The 17,602-nt window shown below is 38.0% G+C and overlaps 1 protein-coding gene and 1 pseudogene across 5 annotated transcripts; one reads left to right on the top strand and one right to left on the bottom strand.

The window, feature by feature from the left end:
* Window positions 1-603: 603 nt before the first annotated feature.
* On the top strand, window positions 604-9,292 carry LOC135676972 (uncharacterized; annotated as a pseudogene). The gene is made up of 5 exons (XR_010514500.1): window positions 604-904; window positions 1,223-1,290; window positions 1,393-4,849; window positions 6,668-6,731; window positions 8,794-9,292. The product of XR_010514500.1 is annotated as an uncharacterized LOC135676972 (transcript).
* Window positions 9,293-9,558: 266 nt separating this feature from the next.
* On the bottom strand, window positions 9,559-16,249 carry LOC135676971 (uncharacterized membrane protein At3g27390-like). 4 transcript variants are annotated; one of them, XM_065188740.1, is made up of 11 exons: window positions 15,925-16,249; window positions 15,379-15,582; window positions 15,017-15,125; window positions 14,724-14,916; window positions 14,483-14,619; window positions 11,909-12,197; window positions 11,613-11,719; window positions 11,392-11,536; window positions 10,455-10,656; window positions 10,103-10,343; window positions 9,559-9,992 (listed from the first exon to the last, which is right to left on the bottom strand). In XM_065188740.1, exons 2-11 carry the CDS (start codon window positions 15,473-15,475, stop codon window positions 9,764-9,766), a joined length of 1,749 nt encoding a protein of 582 aa, XP_065044812.1. In that variant the 5' UTR covers window positions 15,476-15,582; window positions 15,925-16,249; the 3' UTR covers window positions 9,559-9,763. The 4 variants fall into 4 exon arrangements, with proteins under 4 accessions (XP_065044812.1, XP_065044811.1, XP_065044813.1 ...); XM_065188739.1 differs by lacking the exon at window positions 15,379-15,582 and adding an exon at window positions 15,306-15,374; XM_065188741.1 differs by lacking the exon at window positions 15,379-15,582 and having other exon boundaries at window positions 15,925-16,248.
* Between the last annotated feature and the right edge of the window lie 1,353 nt (window positions 16,250-17,602).

Genomic DNA, 17,602 nt, shown 5'->3' with positions numbered 1-17,602 from the left:
CTTAGCGAAGACTCCGGCTGGCGCGGGGGCGGGGACGGTGGTCGAGCTGGTTCAGCACTCGCGACTTGCCGGATAAAGCTAGGAGGACGGCGGCAGTCCTCACCAACCCGTGCCGGCGGCCCTGGCGGCGCATCTTTTCGGCTTTTGCTTGATGGCATTTGGAGCTTCGGTGGTCAGAGCGATCTACCTCTTCTTGTAGAGGTCTGCAACATTCGGAGAAACCTTGCCGGAATAGGAGGAGGTGCGCATCCCATAACTGCTACGTCTCTTCTCTCTCTCTCTCTCTCTCTCTCTCTCCTGGTCGGATTGAGAGAACCGTTCGAGCCTCCTGTAAGATAGTGCATGATGTTTAGACACGTGATGCAAATCGCACCTCTATTCCTCCTCTTGACCAAAACGTCTCCTTGCGTCGTGATCGCACCGCTTATTTCGCTCTGGGACCCACACGTCGTCCATTAGCAAGGAAGGCGAGGTCGTGGGTCACGTCTCGATCTTCTATCGCCTGATCGAATTGGAAGGGCGATTCGAGCCTCCTGTAAGATGGGTGCATGATGTTTGGACACATGATGCAGAGACATTTTCGTTACCCGCTTTGTTCACCCGAAATCTTCGTGCGTTATGATTGTGGGTCCTAGTCTTCACTTCCCTTCAGCACGAGTTGTACCCAAGTCGAGCCCAGGTCGAGCCCAGTTTCGAGCGGAGTCCCACGGCCGCCCAAAAACCCTTGCCTTTGTACTTGAACACCGTGATTTCTCCCACAAATGCCGCCTCCTCATGGCGATGGATCGCCCCTCTCTGCATCAACCACCGCACGCCATCGCTTTCCCCGTCTTCATCGATTCCAGCCTCGGCACCAACCTCGCCATGTCCGTGTCCCCAGACGACACCGTCGCCGATCTCAAGAGTAAGCATCTTTTATCATTTCAACCCGCTGCCCTTTTCTTATTTCCGGCTAAAATCCTCGATTTCGATCGCAATCAAACTTTCGTCAAGTGCACTCGATATTTTTGTTGCAAGGTTGCTTCTTTTTTGTTCGATTTGGTTCTAAAAATTGTTCCCTTCCTTGCCTTTTCCACTTCTCTTAATGCAAGAATCTGTTTGTGTTCGGTTCTTGTTACATGGAATTGTAGTTTGCAAGCAGACCCGAATACGTTTGAAAGGCAAACCTAAGCGTACTTGGAACAATCATTTGACAGAAGTTCATCTTGATTTTGTTGAACAGGAAAAATAAGGATCGAACACACACTATGCTTTCCGGATGTTGGCGAAGTATCTGTCCAGGCATTAAAGGTAGGAACTTTTGAATGCCTTCTCTTATTTTAACAGTTTTCCCCTTTAATTTAAGGTGATATATTTCATTTGAAGTTTAAACAATTTATTTGCTCGTTATAGGTGAAACGAAGAGGTGCATTCTATCATTTATCAAATACCATGCTTGTCAGAAGTGCTTTTGATGGTAGCAAGGCAACTTGGTTTCTTCATGTTGATGTTGTACCTACATCTATCTCGAAATGTCAAGGAGGAACTGCAGAGCATTTTGAAAATCAGACTATGGAGCATTTAGATGACAGTCATCAAATTCTTGTGGATCCTAGCCGGAACTTGGATGAGGATAGGCTTCCTGGTAGAAAGGATATTTCTGTTGATGATATGTCCAATGTGAACGAGAAGCATGCTGAGTTGGTTGGTCATGTTGATTTATCAAAACAAAAACCTGGGAGTTGCCAGATCGAATGTCTCATGAATACTTCTTGTGATCAATTTGCTACACATAATCGTAATGTTGAGCAATCCACACAGGTTCATCAATTAGAGAGGCCAGAAATTGACGTTGAAAACCAGGTGCATGAATCAGATGGTAGGGTCAAAGAAGCAACCAAATTGTCTGCTATTCCTAATTCTGGTCTGTCTTTTGATCAAGCAAATAAGGAGGGCAGAGAAAACAAAGTTCCAGAACTTGGAGATTTTGATGGTGAATCTGTTCCTGTTGGTACGGAAGGTAAATCCACAAAAAGGAATGATGTTGAACGGAATGATCATTTCATCAATGCAAATTCTGAACATGTTCTTTCAGGGAACAAAATGGGAAAGCAGAGGAAAGCAAACTCTGTTGAGGAGCATACATCAACATATAATGTTGGAGGAGCTCTTAGTGGTAAAGAGACTTCCACAATGGGAAAACTTCCTAGTGAAGTTGATATGGTTGCAGGCAAAGCTAATTTGGTGTCTCCAGAAGAATTGTACAGTAAACTACGTGATGGTGACCCTAATTTGATAGAACATCGTACTGATGATAAAAAGAAAAGCAAAAGGAGAAGACACTCTTCCAAGTCTCAACAAACTGAAGCGGCTTCTGATTTGCAATCAAATGATCCTGACATGGCTTTGCCTCAAAATACTATAGAGCCATATGTTGAACATGTACCTTTGTTGTGGAAGAATTCCAGTGGTCTTGGACCAGAAGTTAAAGAAGGCGATCATGTAGGAGCATTAGTAAACAAGCACAAAGATCTGAACAAACAGTTTGATGCTGCAACTAAGCAAGCTTCTGAAAATGCTGCTGGTGGAGATTCATTGCAAGTAGACACTTACTCCCAAAAAATTGATGTCTTGGATTTCAGCAGTGAGAATATGGCAAAAGGTTCACATATAAATCATGTCTCAGACATGGACTTCTGTAAAAATATAGTGGAGGCTGATACTCATGAAGTTGCCTTGGATGATAACCATAAAGATGACATCACAGAGTCTAACTTTGCACCCAGCACTAAAGAAGCAGCTCCATTTAGAAATTCTGCAGAAGTTGAATCTCAAATTCCAACTGATGTCCGCAGAAAGAAAAGATCCAGGAAGAACTTACCCAAAACATTATCTGGTAGCAATGATCCTAGTCATTCTTTAGAATGTGCCGATGAAGGGAATCCCAAAGAACAACATGGAAATCATAGAGGCATGGATAAAGAATCACATACAAGAACTTCCAATCATGAGGATACTGCAAAGTTATATTCTGAAAATCCTTCTGCTGGTAATGTTGGAACGCCACATCGCAAGAGGAGAAGAAAATCTGAGAAAGTTGAATTGACCAATTTCCAGGCTAATAGTTACGAACCTGTTTCTTCCTTGGACAATGTAGCAAACAAACAGCACAGCAAAGGGAAATTGGATGGCCAAGAACCACAGCAGTTGGTTGTCACTACGGAAATTAAGTCTCTTCCAAATACTGCAGTTATGGATCCCACGTGTCCTTCCATCCCTGATGATACAAAATCACAACGAAAAAAGAAAAGATCTGCTAAGGTTGAACTTCAGGATCACGAATCCACCCGACAAAACTTTGCCCACGCTCTGGTTGGACAAGTTGCTGAAGAGAAGGCCAAGAAAACACTGAATAACCATGATAAAGAACTAGGTAAAGAATCTAACTCATTGGCTGATAATGGAGAAGCTGCAGTACTTGGAGGCTCTACAAAAGTAGATACAGAAATTTGTTCGATTTCTCAAGGTAAAAGTACACATCGCCGCAAGAGAAAGCCAGGAAAATTGTATTTGTCCCATGACACATCAGGAAGTCAGATTACTGAAGTGAATTTTGAGAAAACATCCACAATCATCAGTAGATATCCTGGTGGTGCTTCTGATGATGTTATTCTTCCAAATAAAACTGAGCAAAATGCATCTCATGATAATGGATTAAATGTGCATTCAACTGGATCTTTTAATAATTTATCCAATAAATGTGAATTTTCCTGCAATTTGGCAAAAACAGACAATGAAGAGAATTTGAAGGGAGCTTTGGTCAGCACTTCTGCTAATCTTGTTAAAGAATTTCCACTGCATATGGCTCATAGAAATTCTGACAAAGCTATTGAAGCAAATGAGTCTAGAGAACTTCCAGATTTTGACAATGACAAAATTAACTTTGTTGATGCTTTCTGTCCAAGTGTTGTCCAGCATGAATCTGTTGTTTCTGCACATGTTTCTACACCAGTTGACACTGAACCCAAGAAACAACACAAGAGTAAGAAGAAAAGAAAATCAAACAAGCATGATTCGGCTTGTGATTTGGTATACCCTTCAGAAATGGATAAACATCATATGGTAAATAGTGGACAGCTAATATGTGATTCTGGTAACCAGGATTTATCTGATCAAATTGGCCAGCCTAGTTCTAAGGGATTCAGTAATGGAAAAGCACATGATGGTGCTGCCAAGAGGACGACAAATTGTGATGTGAATGCTGGTGCTGCCACGTCTGAATTTATGCCTCCAACAAGGTTGCATGATAGCAATGTTGAAGAGAAGATTCAAGGCAACAAACCTGACACATTCCGGTTGTCATCACACGATGAGCAAAGCAAACATGTCTATAATTCCAAAGAGAAGGCATCTTCTTTGAAGGCTGCAGCTAAATCTCCTGACCATCACCATGCTAACGCCTCTGTTGACTTAGGAAATGAAACTTGCCAACCTGAGAAAAATGTAATTGTCAATGTAGGTGCCCATGCAGTTCAGAGTCCATCTAAGACTCCTCGAGTTTCTCACAAGGAAACTCTGGCTGATCCTGTAGCATCATCTGACAGCACAGAGGAAGATACACCAGTCCAAGCTAAACAATATCGACTTGCAGTTAGGAAAGTTCCAAGCAAAAATTTTGGGGAGTTCTCAAACAGTAATAAACAAGAGAGCTCTTTATTTACCCCAGGTGCCATTTTTAATGCTGCTACAAGTGATAGTTCTGAAGATGAGTTTGAGTTCAGGAACAGAGAAGTCACTGAGTTAGGGGCCTTTGATTCTTCAGCTTCATCATCTGATTCTGATGGTGACCTTGAGAACAGAAAGATATCAGGTATTTTGACCACTTTCTTTGGCTTTGCATTAATTTAGTGATCAGTTGCTTCACTTGGTTCTGCAACTGATTTGATGGTAGAATTTGAGGTCATTGTCATAAGGAAAGGAGGTCAAACTTTGGCTTTACATGATATGCATATATAAGATTGACCTTGAACATAGTTTTATGAATGGAATTTCAAGGATTAACTCATTTATTCATTTTTTTTCTTTACACTGTTTATCCCTTTTATTGCTAGATCAGGGAACATCTCCATGATAGTAGTTATCTGACTATTTACCTTTCTTCCATGCACATCTGGATCAAATAGTGTAATTTTCCTTCCTGAGTACATCTACATGCTTTTGTAACTATATTTTATTCCTTTCTCACAAGTCACTGGTTATCTAGACATCGTCTCAGGCTTGCCACCACCTGAGTTAGTTCTCAAACCATGAATGATTACGCGCTTAAAGGTGTGACCTATAGAGATGCATTTCTTATAGGTAGTATGCCATTTGGTTTGCTTGCTACACAACAACTGTTAGTATCATATCTTGGTCAGTGATTTAAAAAGCGCTAGACATCAAAAGGCACCAAGGTCCAAAAACGCCTGAGGCGCTAGGCGCTCGCCCAAGCAAAGCGAGGTACTAAAATATAAAAATATATAATATAATTAATAAATATAATTATTTAAATTAAAAAATATGATATTAAATTAAAAAATCTTACAGAATCACAATATCATATTAACAAAAAATCTCAAAATTTAAAACAACAACAATAATTTCAAATAAATAAAAATTAGCAGTATTAAAATCAAAATAATATATTATTAATCTAATAAATAAAAAAATATTATTACTAGTATATAGTTAACAGTATATTGTTAATATACTGTTAACAGTATACTATCTAGTTGATGTGAGAAGAGGGAGTAAGAGTAATAGTAACGGCAGCAAGAGCGGGAGCGACGATAGTGGCGAGCAGCGGTAGTGGCAACGACAGCAGTGAGCAGCGACAGCGATAGCGAGGGCGCAGTGTAAGAGTAAGATTGAGGCTGCTGACTGAGAGAAGCAGCAGTGGTAGCAGCGAGCGGCGGCAGTAGGAGCGGGAGCGGCAAGCGGCGATAGTGGCAGCGGCAGCAGCGACGACGAGTAGCGACAGTGGCAGCGGAGAGCAACGACAGCGAAGAGAGGCAACGACATCGGTAGAATCGCGAGCAGGGTTAGGGTTGGGGAAGTCGCGAGAGGGATGCTGGGAGGCTGATATCGGTGTTTTAGTTGTGGTTCAATCGAACCAACTAAAGCATCGGAGACCGAACTAGATGTAAAACACTGGTTCAGTCGCCTGGTTTAACCCGAGCGCTCGCCCGAAGCAGCCGACGCCTGGGCTCGGGCGAGCACCCAGGTGGCGCTTCTTTGAAGCGAGGCGCTTGGACATGAAGCGAGGCACTTGGGCCTCGCCTCGCCTCGCCCGAGTGCCTAGGCGAGCGCCTATTGAAATCACTGATCTTGGTTGTATTCTATCAAGATGGTTTAAACCGTTTGCTTCATCACTTGCTTCTTTTGTATTTTGTTGTTCAATGGTCATGATTATCAGCCTACATATTAATATCTCTAGGGCTTTCTTTTTTCCTTCTTTGCTTTACTTATTAATAATTATCGGTTCAAATTTCTTTTTGCTGATGGTTTCCTTCTGAAGCAGCTGAAGCTTGTTATACCTTTGCCTGTTCTGTACAAAAGTTCACTGGTTAAAGTCTTTATGCAAGAAATTTTTCTCGTAAGTTTTTCAAAATGATCATCTATGAGCTAATAACATCAATTTCTGTAACAGGACCTAAATCTGCAGCATATGGTAGTAAAGATGAGGGATCTGATGGAGACATCACTTTGTCACAGTAAGTTTAATCAAGAAATCTAATACTAAAATATGAGATTTCATGTTCTTTGCCTTCCAGTGGCATTTATAATCGAAGGTTGGTATTATTGGTTTTAGTTGTACCAGTTTAATTGCTTGTGTGGTCATATGTTTTTATGTTCCCACTGTAGATGAATGGATACAGTTAGTCTTATAGGTTGGTGTGGACCATCTTTTTCTTAAAATCATCCAAGGCATAAGGCAATGGAAAGGACAACTCATAGATAAATCCTTGTACATATGTATAGGCTCATGCTAGTTTGTACATATTATCATCTACTACCCGATATACATCACGTTTGTGCTCTGGTTTCATGCCAATTGTGATTTCTTATTCCCAGAATACCCAAGCATATCTTGACTCTCCAGTGTTAAAAGAGCTGATCCAACTGTCCCTCATGGCTAAGATGTTATAGGCTCCACATGATGGAAAGCTGGGAACGATTGGTGAATTACATCCTTGCCTATCTAGCTTTGGTTGTCTTTGCTCCACTGTACAACACCAGACTCTCTAGTTGTCTGACTATATTAGTCCCTCTCTGGAAAGTTGTTGCTGGTATCTGGTCTAATATTCTTACAACCCCTTTGGAGCATTCTTGCACCTGCTAAGATTAGAATTCTGATGTAGCCAGCAATTAACCGTAGCGTAGACCTATGAGAAATTTTATTGAGAACCTGCTATTGTTATAGCATATCCATGGACTGTTAGATATGTAGTTAAATGCTCTTGTGCCAATTATGCAATAGGAATTATAGAATGTCAAATTTTTGTTGCCTTCTAATTCTTGAAGGCACCTAAGAAATTGGAGACTGTAAGCAAACACCATGGTATGTTGTGGTTGGGATCAGGGATTGCAAAACTGACTTGATTAGCATGGTTCGGTTAGAAGTTACTGATCCTGACTGTCGACCGGTTCAAGGAGTAGCCCAAACTGGATAGTTCGGTTCACTATGTATTTGTATATAATATAGCTCAAACCAGCCCCTACTGGTAACCACTTACTGTAGTGGTTGCTTTCGATCACCAATGCTCGCATGCCCATCGCAAGCGTTTTGAGTCATGGCTTCTCACAAGCATTTCTTTCCACCACCAACGCTCGCGTGCCCATTGCCTGTTGCCACCCATGCACCTACTGCCTGCTGCATGGTGCGGTACATCTTCCCCGCTTCCTCCACTGCCTCCACTTCATCGCCTTTTTCCTCTTCCATCTTTCTCTTATTCCTTCTCTTTCTTCTTTCCCCCTCCTCTCTCCCCCTTGGAAGTATCACTGTATGTACCAACATAGCTACACATAATATGCCAATATGGCTCCGACCCATACCAGTTTGGGCCAGGAGCTGTATGGGTCCAGTTCCTATTAAGTAATTTGGCATAGCCTCATCATTTGATGATCTGTAAAATTGAAAAGAAGCGTAGTATGAGATTTTGTTATTATAAATATTCTGCTTCTGATTAAAATTGAAGACTCACATTAGTTGCTCTTGTCTTGGCACGACTTAGCTTCTATGATAAAGAGTGACTCAGATAAAAGATGATCTTGTGGATCATAGAATTCTTCCACTTCTATTCGCTTATAGATCGTGGAACATTGACTATCCATGACAGCTAAAATGCTTGGTACTTCACAATGAAAAGATGGTGGTTTCATTCATTTCTACTACATACAGCCAGCCCTCCAGAGTAGCTGGACAGTGGCAGAGGCTTAGAGTTCTGTTTTTTTTATCAAAATCCTCCCAAGGGACTAGACCAAGAAGCCTTTAGAACCTCAGCATCTGTATCCATCTAGAAACACAAGGACATATGGCAGGGATATAAAACTCCAGAAAATGGACCTTTTCACAGTTCTAAAGCAAATTTCCTTTGCTTCTACAACCCATCTGTACTTTCCCTGTTTTCTGGTGATCTATTTCACAGTTATGTTCTATATTAAATTACTTTATTTTCTGAATGAGTTCATGATGGAATAGCTCCAGATAAATAACTACTTTGCTCCATTGTTAATTGCTAGCACTGAATCCATTGCATTCATTCTCTTTATCAGATCATTGAGTGTGTCCAGAAAGGGCATGCCACTGGGTACAATACTAAGATCTTCGAGCAGCTACAAAAAGGCCAAGTTTCTTGCTTCTCAATCACAAGCTGAAGACTCTGAGAGCCAACCTGTAGATGTCGTACCGGAAACGCAGCCGGAATCTGATTGACCGCCAGCTAGTTTGCAGCTTTTCATGTGATTTTTTGGACTTCTAAAGCTTAAATTGGGAGGTGTGACACAGGATCATCGACAAATCTTGTCCAGCCATTGTGGTCAAACCTTTTTCATCCCTCTTTGACAGGCACTGGCTGTCCATGAAGATTGCTGCTTCCAACAATTTTGCCTGGTGCTTCATGGTTTCATGATTAGAAATGATTGATTCTGCAGATTTTTGTTGTCCAATTTTGGTGTTTTTGAAATCCGACTGTAGCAAACTAACAGTATGAGCTCAATGTTTCTTTGCAAGGTTTTATGGATATACAACTATCAGTATCATGTGTCCATGGAATATGCTGTTTAGTAGACTTCTAGTTACCTCGTGAGATCTTGAGCATTGCTATCAATGTGGATAATTAATCTAATAATAGTAAATACAATGGACTATTTGCAATCAGTTTTATAGATCTTTTACCTTTGGTGAACTCTGCCTAAGATAATATCATTAGGTATTCTCGAATTCCAGATATTGTATATAAAAGGAAAACTCAATGGATCACTCAAATCAAGACATCTTATGATATTCATCTATATACAATATAGGAACAACACGCATCCTCACATTCCAGCTTCAGCTTAAATATTAGGAAAGCCATGATGATGGCTATTACACATTTTAAAGCAAATATGAAGGCACTGGTGTGCCTTGTAACAATGTGTTTGTGACAATACAGGTATATCTTAAAATGTTGCAGCAATCAAATGACACTGGCTAAACATATAAATACTTCAAAAATATTAATTATATAACTAGAGAACATTATTAACCAATTGTGCTTCTGCGACTATTCTTTGTGATTTTACTCATCTTAAATGACCTCTGGCTGAAAATTCTGACAATGCCACTTCTTACATATTGCATTTGAGTTTTATTGGCAGATTGAGTGCTCCCTAACTTCATCTCAAGATCCTCGGAGAGAGATTGTACGAGATCATCAAAACGTCGTCTGGCCGTTGGGTACCTCGAGAGTGATTTGGTAATGCCTTGCAACCTAGCACAAGAAGCAACATAGAAAAAAAGTTCTTTTTTTATTTTTTTTATCAATGTCATGATTTATATATTTTTACTATTAAATTTATTTTAAAGATCAGTCTGAGTTACCTGCGAGCAAACGCATTTATCTCAGCTCGTTTTCGTTGATCCAGAGGTGGTGATTGATTGTCAAGGTTATTGATCCTCCTGGAATCACCAAGTAGCAGCACCAATTTGGACAAATACTGCTCTTCCTCTTCTGAGAAATCTTGGGTTTTAATCTGCTCTTTCAGGATCATCAAAGGATCAAAGAACCAACCAAAGATTTTATCCTTGGGTCGGTTTTCTGTCGTGATCTCAGTGTTGTCACCTGTTATAATGCCGACCATCTAACTCATCAAATACTACGATTCAACAATCAAATAAACTTCTATTTATTGGTTGATAATTGAAAGAGATTTGATACCTTTTATTTACTTACTTAAGACTAAACCATCAGAGTTGGCCTTTGCAGAAAATAGGAGTGCCTGAAGTATGGAGTATGCCGGCAAACCAATGTTTATGATCCTGCTTCTGCCACCCTTACTGGACTGAGACTCTTTGATGTCTTCATATTGTATGACACACTGAGCAACCAATGTCTCACCATGGTGCTTACACTCTGAGAATAGGTGATCTAATAACTACACAAGAAATATAGTCATTCAGCTCTCACCAATTTCAAAGTTCAATTACCAATCAATTACAATTTGGAAACCGAAATCAGCTAATCATATCAGGGCAGCATGGAAAATAATAGACCAAATAAATTTTAGACCTCTACCCTAGATAATGAAAACCTCAAATGAGTGGCTGATTACTGAACCATATTAAATTTGTTTATACAACAATAACAACAAGCCATATTGTCCCGACAATCATGATATTTGTTTATACAGCACGATTAAAAGAAAAGGTTATGACAGGCTCTTAATCTGATGTTAATAACCCTGCAGACATGCTTACTATTAAACTGAAGGCAAGTTTAGGCAAGAACAATGTGTGCAACTATAGTTCATGCAGAAAACACCCTTCACAAGTTTTCTAGACCTCAAAGGAGCCTCAAAGAAGAGAAAGGTGTAAGGAAAAAGGAAAGCTATTCATATCAAAGTTACAAATAAGATAATGAAAGAGAAGGTCAGGTTATACCTATCACTGTATTTTGAAAGGTAATGGCATTTTATCAGACATAATAGTGCAGAGTTGTAAACACTTCAGTTAGCTGTTTGAAAAAGTTAATTTGGGTCTATGAACTGAAACTAATCACTCTGCTTTCATCACCAACCAGATTTCCCAGACATGTAGCCCAAGCAGTAAACCATTTTCTTATACCCCATATAATTAGCTAATATCTGGACATAACATAAGAACTTTGTTACCTTCAATGGTTTCAATTCAAGAATGCCATTCTTGAATGAGGTAGCATGTGAAGGAGGGTTCTTTCCATCTTGACTTCCTCGTTGAAAAGAGGCAGGCCTGGTGAAAGAGCTAGCATGCAGTGATTCGTTCTTTCGATACCGATGCCTAGAAAATTTGAATTAAACAATAAGTTTAGCATTTTAATACAATGCTTAACTTAAGTAATAGAAGTTCATACTACCTGGGAAAGCATGACCCTTGTCGCATGCCAAGTTCATCGTTACTATATTCATCAAACATAGACAAGGAAGAGATGATGTAGGCTATCCCCATCTTGACTGATGTCTCCTAAGAAATCCAAGAGAAGTTCATGGAACACATTTAATGTGTGAGACAAACTTGATACTTGCACAGTCAAGAGAGAAGGAAATTCTGGTTAGATATTGATGATTACTGATGATTCATGTCATGCAGTAGCTAAAATCATGTAACAGAACTTTCTCCAAAATCATATCTGCCAATGAAACCAACTCAGACCTGGTATGTGATAACAGCTGCATATGCACCTAAAAAGAAACTTGATATTATGGAAGCAGCAACCGCCGATGCAACTGCTAATGGCCAGAGAAGAATGGCGAGACCTGCAAACGGCACACATGCAGTCTCCAAAAATGGGCCCTCTCGGCCTATAAGATCATGAAATAAACGATTCCATCCTTTAAAAAGCATACACGGGCTCTTGCAAATAGCAATTAATGTGATAATTGGCATGTCAACCATAATTCCAAGCAGACCAATCATACAGGCACCGGGAATATCACGCAATCTGGCAGATATTAATGTAGATTCTCAGTAGTCTTACCATCAGTTCAAATTAAATTAAGACAACCACATTGTAACAGATCAAAAGGCGATGTGCAACAACAATAGTATGAAAAAAAATGATATGATGCTAAAAATCTTTTGATAAAAAAATTACCTACTATCATAGTTTTTCCTGTGTGACATAGAAAAGTAGCTATCATGCTACAAGTCAAGCCTTTTACTAGACTGATAATTACAAAAAACATAGAAGTACTTCCAACAGAAGATAGAGCAAGAAGGAGCTACACATTAAACAAGACATGTTGCGACATGAGTTACACAAGTATAGATCATAAGAGGAAAGGCATTTATACACAGTTCTTTGACTTCACATCATAGTTTTGACTTTTGAACATATAGAGTATCATGAACAAATTCAAAGAAGACTTAGATCATTTCAATGTGTAAAACCATCGAATCATGTTTTGTGATGCGTCCTATAATTTAACCTTTAGGCCTCTGAGATCAATATTCCACTGAATGTCTTGTTTTATTGGCTTTCCCTCAAGGTTGTTGTGCTTTCAAGTTGCATTATCTTAGACTGTAATATAAATGTCTATCCAATTTCCATCCACCAGAAAACCTTTTAGACCTTATGGAATGTATCTTTTACTAAATAAAAAAGGATGATCTAGTGATATCAACTTCACAACCCTTATCAATACAGAATGAACTAATAAAGGCAGCCTTATTTCTCTTGACAAAGGCTATTCTCTTAATTGGAACCTTGGTCCCCAAGAAATCCAATTTCTAATACCTTTGGATTTATTCGTCAAGCTATGGTTTGGCACATGCATGTGGGTACATGCTCATCTGCACATAAACACATGCTCATGTAGAGAGAGGGAGAAATGACATTTTTAATCAATTAATTTATTTGCTAAATTTGATTTTCAGATATGCTGGTTGTAATCATCCTCACTGCAAATCATGTTATGTTAATTTATGAATTTATTCTTGAACCAGCAAACTAGAGCCTCTCGTTTTTCTAGAGCACATACCTTCTCACAAGCAAAAAACCACAAAACTTGATTTCTGTTCTGAATATTAGTGGCTAACCAAAGTGACAGTTTTTGGAATGTCTGTCCCGAGGTTTTGATTCCCTCTAATAGGAGAGGGGTTGGTTGTATGTGTTTGATTTAGTAATATAACTTTTTTTTTTGGAAACGAAAAAATATTTGTCGCTGAAAGAGTCTCTGGATTAAGTAGAATGAGCTATCATTCCAAATGGAAAGTTGAGAAGCACATCTTTACTATAGAAATTTCTCCACTGGGCCTTCCCTATATGAAGTATAAAGATCCAAATTAGGCCATATGACACATGGTTATGAGTTTGACTACTTAGAATAACTTACACAAGTTAAAAACATCAGCATAGAGTGTAAGATCAAGAATGTACCAGCTGCCACCTACACTCTCTTTCTCCTTCCCCTCTTCTAGCATCCTTCCCTTGCAAATGCACATGTTACCATTCCCTCATCATCCTACAAGCAACACTGAAGAAGCAACAGCAGCTGAGGAGCAGCACAGCTAGTGGCCATTGCAAGTTTTTTGTCTTTATACACACTCCTTCCCTCATGTTGTTCCTCCCATTCTCATATTTTTCTCATCTTCTTCATCTACACATGCAAGCGCATGTTGTATCTTGTTGAGATCAACCAATGATTTCTCCAACGAATTCATAGCCAATCTTCAGCAAATTTACAGCGACGCTCCCAATTTGTTGACAGAATCAGGATCAAGACCAAAGCATCCTTGATCCGGATTGACAAGATAAATATGATTGGACACTCTTACAAACCATGTTATAAGCCAAAAACAAAGGGTCTCATGCGCTATAATTGAATTTACAAAATTTCTAGTAAAAACACATGGTTTAGGTTGAGAAACACAAAACTGATGAAGTCCAATAACCAGATATATTCAACCAAGTCCAACCAAGGTTGTTTAAGTTCAAAGAAAACATTTCAGTATCAAATATGGACATAAGCAATTCAAAAAGTTATCATCTTAGCATAAGAATGAGCTATTTCAAATAATAAAAAATTCAATATGATATAACGACATATCAACCATGAGATATGAAAAAAGTCAAACCAAACCAAAGGGACAAATCTTTACTTTTTCCAGCAATCACCAAGTTGAAGCTAGGATTAAAGGTATTTAAAATATATGTATTGCTTTGAAAAGAGCTTTCAGATAAACTATAGACAAGACAGTACAAAATAAATGAAGACAGTAGCTGACCTAATCTCATAGGGCTCTCTGTTTGGAGGATCATGGAGGCGTAGATCATCCATGATCGAGAAATAGGAATGAAAGCAAACATCTTTGAAGTCTCTGACCACTGTAAAACTTCCTTTGATTGTGCTCCAAGTTCCATCCTGTATTTATTTGGGGATCACAGATTAATTTTTGTAAACATAAGAACAGAACTCATCTTAAAAGAGTGAAAAATAATTAATAACAAAAAAGAAATCAGATATACCAAGAAGCAGTGTATGAGATTGTTTGCCTTTCCTCCTCCAACAGCGTCAAAAGTAGCCATGATGGGAGCTAAAAAACCATAGCCTGCTCCTACGAGGATGCTTCCAAATATACCAGCTAGTGGCCACAAAACTAAGATGATAGATACACCAACAGCAAGAATAAGCTTCAGAACAGGCCCAAGCTGTTTGGTTCTGCCTTTTAAGAAATAAATGAAAATGATTAATATGTTATAAACTTATAATGAGCAGAAAAAAATATTTGCATATGTCTAAATTGGATACAAATGTTTACCTTGCTATGCAGTAATATGTCCAAACTGCATGTGCTGGCCAGAGACCCAATATGATTGCAGAATTTCCTAATGTCACGATAAGGCAAACAAATGGGCAGAGCAGAGTACCTGAAAAAGAGGAGTTGATGAAAATAGATTATCACCTGAATATACTAAGTTAATGTAGATTTAAGTTTCTTAATATTATGTCTTAGAATCTAACATATAAATTGACCACATGAATAAATTAACAATACTTATCTAAGAGGTGATGACACAACTAGAATACGAGAGTATATCTCAAAGTACTTCGTTTTGCTGAAACATGGTGAACTAGAAGCAAGCTAATCCAATCTGAAAACGGTCTCGGCTGATCACCTACCTGCGTCAATCCGATGCAAGATCATTGCTAAACATCCAAATGACACAGTCAATCCTCCTTTTACTAATAACCTCTCCTCCTTGGCTACATTTTCCATATATTATTATATGACCTGTTAGTAATTTAGGTGATAATATTCAATTGTGCTAATATTTTGAGCCAAAAAAGGGCAACCCATGTCTGAGGCTTCCGCTAATGCAGTCTCTGAGAAGCAACAAACCAAGAAAGAACAATCAAATAGGAACCGAGAGAACAAAAGAAAAATGAAATAAAAGGATCTAATGATGCTCACAAGCAAGGAAAAAAGAATCTGGGAAGAACAAGTGAACAGAGAACCAACAGAACAAAAGAACTTACTGATGGAAATGGCCAGAAGCAACAAAAACCGAAAAAAGAAGAGCAAGAAGCGCAACAAAGCCGAAAAGATCGTGTAAAAAGAATCCAGGAAGAACAAGTAAATAGGAACCGACCGAAGAGGCAAGACCCGACCTTGATGGAGGTAAAGAGGAAGGGGGAGAGCAAAATGAACAAGAAGCAAGAACTCACCTTTCACGATGCCCAGAAGCAACAACCCCAGGAAGAAGGGCAGGAAGCAAAGGAAACTCCAAAGAGTCGCCCAGAACCCCTTCGGAGGCTCCATCGTCCCGATTCCGCAGCAGCACCGGAACCAACCTATCGGACCACACCAGAAGCACCAAATCCAGACCCTAACGCACAAGAAGAAGAAGAAGAAGAAGAAGAAGAAGAAGAAGAAGGAACATTCGAGACGTATCTTCCAGTCCAAACTCCTCGCAAGCGACGCAAAAAAAGAGGATTTTTTCGGACCGAAGCGTACACGGCAGGAGAGGAGGTGGTGGCTACGATTGGAGGCGGAAGGACAGTCGGTAGTTTTATTAACCGTTGCGGCTATATTAAAAATAAAAAATATATATCTTTTTTTTTTTTTACAAAGATATTTTTATTTTATTTTATTTCCAAATGGTACGCTTGTTCTGAATAATGCTCAAAATATTCCTCACCAATTCCATTTCTATTTTTTTTTCACCAATTTTGTACTGTTATGATAATTTCATTTAGTTGATTTATAGTGTTTCTAATAACATTATAGTATTTTTATCGAGATATTAAACACAATAAAATTATTAAAAAAATAATATAACTAATATCATATTATGTTTCTTTAGTTATCAATGCTTGTAGAGCATTATGATACTATATTTTTAGGCTTGTAGTTGGTTTGATTGATATTAGGAGTTCATTTGGGTGGGTATAACAATATTTTTATAGTGATACTGACCAATTTTTTATCCTTATTTGAGTAATGTTCTCAACTATTATAAATATCAATATGAATGTTAGTATGATACATCAAATGATTTCTAGTATATTTTAATTCACTTTGACTCACTTAATGGCTTAAAACACTATAAAACTATTGAAAAATAATATAAGTGACATTCTTTGGTTGTCATTACTCATAAATCATTATAATATTAAATTTTTAGACTTGAAGTTTGGTTTCATTAAGGTTACAAGTTAATTTGTATTATTTATAGTATTCTCAAATAAATTTTATAGTATTTTTATTATGGTGACTAAAATATTATAATAGACCAAGACAATGTAACTGATGGAAAAAACATAATTGAGGTTGGTGAAAGATATTTTATGATATTATTCGAAAAAATGAATTATATATATACATATATATATATATATATATATATATATATATATATATATATTATAAAGAACTATGCTAGATGAAGATAAGATTCAAACTCAAAATCTTTTTATATATTATTAAAATCTTTATCAACTATGCTATCTGTCATATTAAAAAAATATTAAATAAAAAACTCTTGACACATATACCAATTTTTTAACATGAGCCAATTGTAACTTATGAGGAATATCTTATTTCAATCATATAATGATATTTAACTCAGCATAATTTTGTTAGGGCATGAAAATATTTTCCCTGATAATTTCAAAAAAATCCACCAAAAGTAAATTAATAGGATCATATTACTATATAAAAGAAAATACTGGTTAGTTTAGCTGATAAATATTTTAGTTGAGCTTGAATCTCATTTTTATCACTTATTCTTTGTAAAAAAATAAAACCTATATAAATGACTCTCTTGATACACTTTGGACACCTATTTTATAGAAATATACTTTCTACATCTATTTTATAGAAATATGAGAAGCCTATCTCAAC

This window comes from Musa acuminata, chromosome BXJ1-6 (assembly GCF_036884655.1).
Source record: "Musa acuminata AAA Group cultivar baxijiao chromosome BXJ1-6, Cavendish_Baxijiao_AAA, whole genome shotgun sequence".
Lineage (NCBI taxonomy): Eukaryota > Viridiplantae > Streptophyta > Magnoliopsida > Zingiberales > Musaceae > Musa > Musa acuminata.
Note: the sequence above shows the minus strand (reverse complement) of the source record. Positions and strands in the feature narration are given on the sequence as shown.

Bases quoted from the DNA above. Each gene is read 5' to 3' on its own strand.
- LOC135676971 (XM_065188739.1), bottom strand. From the start codon at position 16,018: ATGGAGCCTCCGAAGGGGTTCTGGGCGACTCTTTGGAGTTTCCTTTGC. The intron at 15,126-15,305 runs GTACTTTGAGAT...CCTCTTTTTCAG, and splicing joins CCATGTTTCAGCAAAACGAA to GTACTCTGCTCTGCCCATTT. The intron at 9,993-10,102 runs GTAACTCAGACT...TTCTTGTGCTAG, and splicing joins ATAAATGCGTTTGCTCGCAG to GTTGCAAGGCATTACCAAAT.